Source organism: Drosophila ananassae, chromosome 2R (assembly GCF_017639315.1).
Source record: "Drosophila ananassae strain 14024-0371.13 chromosome 2R, ASM1763931v2, whole genome shotgun sequence".
NCBI classification, from domain to species: Eukaryota; Metazoa; Arthropoda; class Insecta; order Diptera; family Drosophilidae; genus Drosophila; species Drosophila ananassae.
Genome location: NC_057928.1, coordinates 14648997 through 14658058, shown reverse-complemented (window position 1 = coordinate 14658058; position 9062 = coordinate 14648997). Strand labels below are relative to the sequence as shown.

The 9062-nt window shown below is 44.1% G+C and overlaps 1 protein-coding gene across 1 annotated transcript; it reads right to left on the bottom strand.

The window, feature by feature from the left end:
* Positions 1-5058: 5058 nt before the first annotated feature.
* On the bottom strand, positions 5059-8841 carry LOC6506667 (chaoptin). Its single transcript, XM_001957411.4, has 2 exons — positions 8338-8841; positions 5059-7940 (listed from the first exon to the last, which is right to left on the bottom strand). Exon 2 carries the CDS (start codon positions 7828-7830, stop codon positions 5608-5610), a length of 2223 nt encoding a protein of 740 aa, XP_001957447.3. The 5' UTR covers positions 7831-7940; positions 8338-8841; the 3' UTR covers positions 5059-5607.
* Positions 8842-9062: the final 221 nt, after the last annotated feature.

The window sequence follows — 9062 nt, the reverse complement described above, 5'->3', positions numbered from 1 at the left end:
TGATGCATCACTAAATCGACAAAAGTTTCGAGAACCAATAGAGGATACGCTTCCGAAAACTAGAAATATTTCAAATCTATACTCAAAAGAGTAAGATATCGTAAATAAAAAATTCTAGGCCACAAAGTTACAACCTGTGTTATTTAGCAAAATCCAAAACCATTAACCTCTTAACTTTTTAGAGCCAAATCACCCATTTGTAGGATATTACGCAACTTGGTCTATGATCGGGGGAGAGCATATCCCCAGTTCCCCAGCCATCTCCTGGATAATGCCTCAATGAATACTGTTTAAAATTCATTTCGGTTTATCATCAGTTTGGAGGGAAAAACTTTGTTCACCAAATGAAATTCACGCTGGAAAATTGCGTTTTCAACGAAAATGAGTTTTAATTGCAATTTCTCCTAATGCTACCAACACACGCCACAAAATGTGTGGATGGAGTTGCACGGTGCATGGTGCATGGTGTGTGTATTTTATTTTTTTTTATTTTTCGGCGATGAGTTTCTGTTGCATATGGCAGGACCTGAACTTTGCAACGGGCTGGTGAGTTTAAAATTTTCGCACACGAATCCTCTTAAATGATAGAAAATTACCTTCTTTATGATAATTTGTACGAGAAAGTGTGGGCTCCGGGTTTTTTAATTACTTTATGTTTTTGAAAATTTGTATATAAAACTTTATGTTGCTATAATTTTGGTAATTGAACAAAGAGTATAAATATTTTATTCCAAATAACAAAGAAAATAATTAAACAAACTATATAGTGACATATTCAGGAAATTCTGCTTGTATTGCAGATAGATAAAAGTTCGTTGAAACTGGCTAAAAAAAACCATCAACTGGTGGGATATTTTGGCATTGTTTTTCCACAATTTTTTCAGGACCTTAAATAATGCGAATGATTCCAGTTTTTGCACCATCGCCGACAGCCAACTACACCCCAAAAAACTATCCAGAAAACGATCAAAAACAGTCAAGGCTTGGGGCTCAATGTTCAGAGTTCTGATCCGGCTGCTGCTGCTGTAGTGCGTATTTGTTTTTAATTAAAATAAATATTACCATAACCTATAAAATAATTGAAAAACAATTTAACATTATGGTCGGAGGTAGCCCTGGACGATTCAGAAATGCGTCCAGGTGTCTGTGGAACATGAGTTTCCGGCGTGTTGTCCGTTTCCACGATTTCTGTTTACTGTTTGTCAGTCGTTGGGGTTGCAACTTGCCACCGTTGCTGCCCCTTAATGGGGTCGGGGCTGGTTGGGGGTGAATTTATTTTATTTACCCACTCGGACCAAAGGGTATATGTCTGTGCATGATTTCTGCATCATCATGATACTCTTTTCAACTTTTTTTAACTATCAGGTATTCCTGGAAATATTTCAAGCAAGGAAAGAAATAGTTTTTTGATCAAATATATTTATTTTATAATATTTATTTTATTTTATAATTTTATAATATCTTTCCTTTAATAAGTTGGAAAAATAATTCCTTAAAACGTTTCTTTGTGGAAGGGAATACATAAGTTCCCCAATAAACCAATTCATTTTTTAAAGTTTTCCATTTTAATTTTATTTCAAAATATTTTTGCGAAAGTTTCGAACTCTCTTGCCGCATTCTGTTGCACCAACAAACCATACTCACACACATCGTACTCCCTAGCAGTTCCCAACGCTGTTGTGAAAATTCGTTTACTTTGTGGGTCTTATATTTTGACATAATTATATATACAGACACGCCCACAAACGAGTATATATATTTTTTAATTTTTATACGTCCTTCTCACATTCGAGATGTGTGAAAAAAAGTATAAAAAAATAGGGTAAAAAATAAAACTGAAAATGAAAATGAAAATCTTCTTAAGCTACAACAACAATTATTATAATTATTTAATTAAAAATGCTGTCGCTTGAGTTCTGCAGCTCTCTGGCTGCTTTCCGCATGATTTTTCCCTTTCCCGCGATTTTTGTTGAACAGAAATTGCATTCATAAGTGCCGGCACTTGTGGAAAAAAGTAATCTATTTTAAGTGTGCAACATATCAGGCGGGGCCAGTAAAAGAAAAAAGCCCCAAACTGAGGTAGATTGGCTTAATAAGTTTGGAGTCAGCTGCAAGCAGATAAAAATATTTCATTAATTTTAAATACATAATTAAAAGTATAAATGCTATGGAAAGTGACTTAAAACCTTGTCTTGCTCATTTTATTTTCCCATAAATTATTAAAAATCTAGAATCCTTGTCATCCGATATAGTTATCCGATCTTTTGTAGATCTCTTTCTTATCTTTGCAAACATTGTTGCAACCTTAAACCGTTTTCTACCTCTAATAGGTTTCCCCATCTAACCTCATTTCAAACTCCCTTCGAGGTAAACAATTGCCTACAAACGCGGTAGCCTGTCAGATTGATTACTCGATTGTTGGGAAAGTCTTGCACAATTCATTAAATATAATGGAAAAAATTCGAAAAGAGAGCGAAGGTCGTTCGGAATCGAAAATCTACATCGACTTTAAATGATTGACCGTAATGAGTTGTAGTTTAGGTAGATCACGCCCCAGTAGTGCCAGTTTGAGGCCCTTTCCCTCCCGATTTGGTATCTTAAAATTGCATTTGTATATGGTTGGGCATAAAAATTCGCATTAAATCTCGAAGGGCGCACACAAAAACAGTTGCAATTGTATCTTGTGTTCTTGGGCACCTTTGTATCTGAGTGCCTGGTTGCCTGTTAATCTCTTATAACATTTCCATTAATACGCAGTTGGTAGTCCCAGGTCCCTGTCCAAGACTCCCTTGTTCTGATGCCCAATGCCAAATGATGAGAAATTAATGTGAGCAAAAGAATCAAGACCGGAGCATACCGCTCACAGCTTGAGACAAGCGTCACGGTCCGTCCCGTTCCCGTACCCGCTCCACTCCGCTCAACTCAGCGGGACAATTGTGTCCAGGTTATTGTTGGGAAATTTCACAGCACTCGGCATGGGTCCAAGCCATCCAGACCTTGTCTGGGCTATGGGCCATTGTAAGGTGTAACAAAAAACCCAAAGATCCACACACAAAAATTTTTGTCAAATGGAAACTGTCTCTGGGCATTTTACGAGTTGCCTTTTTTTTGGGAGGAGGTAGGGTGATCTGCGGCTCGGTGTCTTCACGCCCCGGGCTTAAGTTTCAGGGGTTACCTGTTAGCCAGGCGGGTTTTATTACCGACCATGACTAAATAAGGTGATAAGTGTCTCTTGGACCGTACTAACTTAAGTCAGAGATTAGCAAGCGTTAATCTGTTTCATTGTTAAGAAGATATTATCTTAAGAAAAAAGTTTTGAATCGATTACAAGACTTTCTATATTACTCCCACAATATATAATACCCACAAAATTAGGTTATAATTGTAATTTCTTTCAGAATTCAAAGACTAATGTGTAGATACTCTTTCTGTGGCAGACACTCTCTCTCGCCCTCTTGACTTAGAAAACTTATCGGTTGCGCCCCCAAGTGACCTCCCAGAGACATTCAAGACCACGTTAATTGAGCTTCGAGCCAAGACCAAAAGTCAGCTATATAGATAACAACATCTGATAAATGGCGGGCCGAATCGAAAACAAAATCTCAATCTCGCTGAACTCTAAACCTGGGCCGAGAAGAGCTCTCGCTTTTGGAACAATTGTGAAATGCTTTTATTTCTGAAGTACCTTTAATGAGCATTTTCAACATGGTCATCATACAATCAGCAGCAGCCCCAGCAGCAGCAGGCCAATCTCAGCTCAGTCCGAGATTCAGGTTCAGATTCGGGTTTAGCTTCACAAAGCTGTTCAGTATCTGGACCAGGCCGAAAGCCGGCTTTCGGTTCGATAATTATTGCCTTTGGGTCTGTCAGAATGAAACGCGCAGTCCACACAATCTGTAAATGTATCTTGGCCTGGTATCTGGTATCTGGTATCTGCACGGATGTACATGTATCTGTATATCAAGCTGTATATGTATCGGTGTATCTGTGCTGTGCGGCGAATTAATGATTACATTCGCTTTTGGTAGATGGTAGACGGACGGCTTGATCCACTAACCCTTGGCGCGGCCCCTCTTCGGTAGCTCTTTCACTCAACTGGGGGCCCCATGAAAGGAAATTGTAATGATCGAAATCAAAATGTTTTCGTTACTTTGCCTCCTAATGAAGCTTGAATAGTGCGAATGACTCTCAACTCTCTTGCTCGCTTTCTGGAGCCTTTTAATCGAAATTTGATGATGGATTCTGGTTGAGGTTTTTTATTGGATACCTGCCCCATGCCCCATGCCTACATTGCCCCATCAGTTCTTCAGTTTTCTTTCATCTCAGCTGGTTCTGGGCCGCTATTTGCCTTTGTTATTTATTTATTGTTATTACCGTACATTGCTCGCTCGCAGTGATTTCTATTTTTTATTGTAATTGTCTAAATAGGTTTCGATTTGGCTTGAAATTGAGCATCGAGAAAACAAGCCATGGTCTCTGGCAATACTAGATATGAGAGTACATGGGTACATACTATATAGTTCATGGGTTCCCAGGGGGCATAGTGAGTTTGCAACTTTCTGGTCCGCCAGGCGACACCTGCAGGTTGCAGGTGACAATGAAGGGGTAGTAGTAGCAACTCAGCAACTTGCAACACTCTCACATGTGGCCCGCAAGTTGAAAATTATGTATGCTTGCTACCCCGACTTGGTGGTTGGTTTGGTTGCATGTGGCACTAGTACTTGTGCCGCTGCCACGCTCTGCTTGACTTGGGTCGGCAAAAAAAAGTTTTCAAGCTTGTTACTATTAAATAATAGTATATTAATTTTGCTGCCGCATTTTTTCCATGCTCTCAACTTACTTTTAATTGAATTGAAAGTCAAAACTTTTGAGCCGGTGCTGCTGCTGCTGGTGGAAGCTAGGTGGCAGCCCGTTGGCAGCCTGGGTTGTGGCGGAAAAAAAGTGAAAATGTCGGCTGGGAGACGACACTGGGAGTTCAAAAGGAAAAGATGAAAATGTTTAATTAAAGACAAATTTTCAGCTGCGGGAAAAATATGCTGGGGAATCGCAAATAAAGACACAGTTGAAATTTTTGTTTTCAAATTAGTTTTTTCTTTCATTGCGTATAATTCTTGTTCTTTGACGATATTTTTCTTGTTTTTCTTAAATTTGAATAATTTCTTGTTGTCTAACTAATACATAAATAGTTTGTTTGCATTTGATTCGATTTTGCATTTAACAATAAATTAAATAATTTAAAACTAAGCTTACAATGACTCTCAGTGCTTGTTTGTTGTCTTTAGTTTATCTAAACACTTAAATATAATTTACAATTTTTGTATCTTAGCCGCTAATGATGTTCTATTTTCGGGAAGGGAAGTTAAAGAGTGAGAAAGTGCTGATAGAAGTAGAGATCTTTCAGGTGTGGCTTGAAAATAGTGCGGAAAGGTTCTCAATATATACAATGTTCTCTGTCTTACAACTCTAAACCTTAGTCCTAGCTATATCCTTGTTGGGGTGAATGTGGATGGGGCAGGATGTGAGGGTGGGGCAGGACCAGGCATCACAGTGGGGGGCAGCAGGGGGCTAAGCAAAGATACTCAGCTGCCTGCGTCGGTAGGTCGAGGATCAGTGCGTGAACTGGCGCAGGGTGTTGTTGTTCTGCTGCTGCTGGTGATGCTGGGAGGATTTCTGCTGGAAGGACCTTCGTCCGGTGGTGGCGCACAGGCCGTTGCGGAGAGGCAGGGCCGGGGGCAGTGGTGGCGGAGTGGGTGTCTTGCTGCGTCCCAGCTGCTCCAGCGGCACCGAGTAGTGGGTGTTGCTGTAGATGTAGTTGGCATCCAGAATCTCGCCATTTCCGACCTCCGGCTCGTACATTTCGCGCTGCTTGAAGTGCTCCTGGGTGAGGCGCAGGGTGGGCTGGTTGGCGCCACCGTGCACCATGGGCACATCCGCGTACGAGTAGCAGGAATCGCCCACTGCCGCCGTGGCCGAGAGGAACTGCGGTTTGGTGTAGTGATTCAACTGCTGCTGGCTGTTGGGCTGCTGGTGTCCCTCACCGCGTCCCATGGTCGCCGACTTCATGTGCAGGACAAAGGAGGCGCTGTCGTCGATGGCTCCTTGGGAGACCAGAGTCTTGTTGTTGTTCAGCTTCTTCTCACTGACCAGGGTAGCCGTGGGAACAGCCAGCTGCTGGAACTTCTGCTGGGGATCCATGGAACCCAAGTCATTCACGGGCATGGGGCACATTCCGTAGTGATGGCCGGCAGCAGGATGGTGAGGTGCTGTGTAGGTGTTCGGGAAGGTGGAGTGAATGCCCAGGGAGCAGGGGTGGTGCTGGTGACGCGACATGTAGTCCTCATCGCAGAAGGTCTTCTGGTATTCGCGCTCCTTGCGTCCCAACGCCGAGTTGCCCCACAGGGGGTTGCCCTTGAGGGTCTCGCGGATCTTGTGCCGGCAACGGTACAGGACCAAAGCCATGGCAGTAATGGTGGCCGCCGAACCCACCAACAGTGCTCCGATCAAGGCCTGCTTGCGGGGATCGGTGTGGGAGCAGCCCATCAGGGTCGGGTTGAGGTGCTTCAGGGACTCGCCACGCAGACGCTCGGGGAACTCGCAACGCAGCTCGGGAACATCTTCCTGGCTGGAGTTCTTGGCCACCAGAAGATTGCGCAGCCACATCACCCGGCAGTCGCAGGAGAGAGGGTTCTCAGTCAGATCCAGGGTAAGCAGATCCTTCCAGGGGAACAGACCTTCGGCCAGCGAAGTCAGGGCATTGGCCTTCAGGATCACATGACGCAGATGGGGCAGACCGCTCAGCGCACCCTCCTGGACTTCCACGAGCATTTTGTTGGAGGAGAGATCCAGGTACTCCAGGTTGCCATTCGAGCCAAAGGCTCCGGTCATCACGCGCTTCAGTTTCAGTGCTCCGTTCACATCCAGACGCTTCAGCTGCTTCAGGCCCACAAATGCGCCTTCGCTGATCACTTCGAAGTCATTCTGGCCGAGGGACAACTCCTCCAGACGAACCAGCTGGCTGAGGCCCGCGGACGGAATGCGGGGTAGTCGGTTGTCGGAAAGATCCAGGATACGGAGCTCCTCCAAGCCGAGGAAGCTGTCGTGGGAGATGTTGCGCAGGCTGGCGCCCTTGAGCTCCAATCGGGTGAGACCCTTCAGGTCCTGGAAGGCGCCCGACTGAATGGTCTGCAGGGTGTTCATGCCCAGGAAGAGTTCAGCCAGACTGGGCATGGCCTGGAAGATGACGGGATCCGGAACAGAGGTCAGGGCGTTGTCGTCCAGGTAGAGGATGCGCAACTGCGTCAGTCCATCGAAGGCCTTGGGGTCCAGATAACCGATGCGGTTCTCGCCTAGGTTCAGCTCCTCGATCTTCAGCAGAGGCGAGAAGGTGCCCTGGTGCAGCTCGGAGATCTGGTTGCCACGCAGATTCAACACCGTGACAGCCGAGAGACCGATGAAAGTCTTGTTGCTGATCTGGCCGATCTTGTTGTGGTTGAGATGGACCTCCTGCAGCTTCTTTTGGTAGGCAAAGGTGCGCTGAGGAATGGTCATCAAATGATTGGAGGAGAGATCGAGGAAGGTCAGCTCCGCGTAGAACTGGATCGACGAGTCGATGGTCTTGATCTTGTTGCTCTTGATCACCAGTCGCTGGATGGACGGATTCAGGGCAATGGGGAGCACGTCCAGCTGCCCCTCGCCGCACTGCACCACCAGGGTGTTGTCATCGCACTGGCATCCCGGCGGGCAGTTGGCCAAACCCGCCGCAGGCTCCACTCCCAGGCCGACCACCATACACCAGATGGCCACCAGAGCAATCATCTTGTGCCCTTGCATCTTGGGGTCTTTTTTCAGATTTTGTTGCGTTTTTGCTTTTGTTAGCTCTGTGCTGCTTGATTTCGCTGCAAGTTCTTTGAGGCTCCGGGTGTTCTCAGTATTCCATAGTGCTGCGGGTAGACAAACGAGGGAAATTTTCAAAATTAGTCTATGCCATCGGGAGAGTTGAGTTCAGTTAATTAGGCTATTTTTGTGAAACTATTTCCACTGATTAAAATTCATTCTAGTTCTATTTCTGAGAGAGTTCTACTCTATGATAAATATTTTGCTATTTTAATTTATGAATTTTCTATTTCGGTCATCTGACATTTGTTCTACTTTTTCGAGTTAAATTTTAACATTTTTAGAAACATATCCCAGGTTCTATAGTTTCATTCTCGAACAATTGCACCTATTCTTTCAAACTTTAATTTTTAGTTACTTTTTATTTAAAACTTGCATTTGTTTCCTAATTTTCAGCATTTTCCACTTTTCATTTTCTGTTTGAAACTTTTCACAGAAACTTACCTTTTTGTGTGTCTTTGGAGATTGCACAGCAACAATTTCAACTTTTCTGCAGATCGATGTGCGATGAAGAACTGAACTTAAAAATTGTGTGATTTTCGTTTGAGTTTTGTGTGTTTTTGGTTTTTGAGTTTCAGAAATTTCACTGTTTCACTTTTTCGAATTGGTTGTATTTTAAACAATTATATGTTTTGTCACATTTAGCCAATTTTAAACAATTGTGTGTATTTTTGGCAAAAATAAAATCTTGTTTTGTTTTGGATGTTTGATGTGTGCTGTTTTTGTTAAATGATTGTTTGAAAAACGTGCGCGATAATCCAGAGGTTCGCTTTGGCTGCACGCTTCAAGTTGTTGTTAGAGTTAGAGATGTTACGTTGTTTTCAAATTTCAACTCGGGAACTCAAGTCGGGATTGGATCTGGCTTTCAGTTTGAGGCAGACAACCGCTCACGACGAGGCAACGAACTACACTGATTTTAAGACTCCAGAGTCGCAATGACGATACCTCGGCTGGCCGCTCGGATGGTCGGCTGAACGGCGGGTGGTTCTGTGGCAGGCAGGCAGGCCGGGCGGTTGAGAGCGGTGGTGGTGGATGGCAGCTGCATTTGCCTCGCCGGAGAACAAAAGAGGCACATCATCGGCCTTGCGAGCGCTCCCAGATAAGCCGAAGCCAGCAGGTAGAGCGACGAAAACTGGTTCTGAGAGATACAAAGATACACGCTCTCCGGC

Bases quoted from the DNA above. Each gene is read 5' to 3' on its own strand.
- LOC6506667 (XM_001957411.4), bottom strand. From the start codon at position 7,830: ATGCAAGGGCACAAGATGATTGCTCTGGTGGCCATCTGGTGTATGGTG.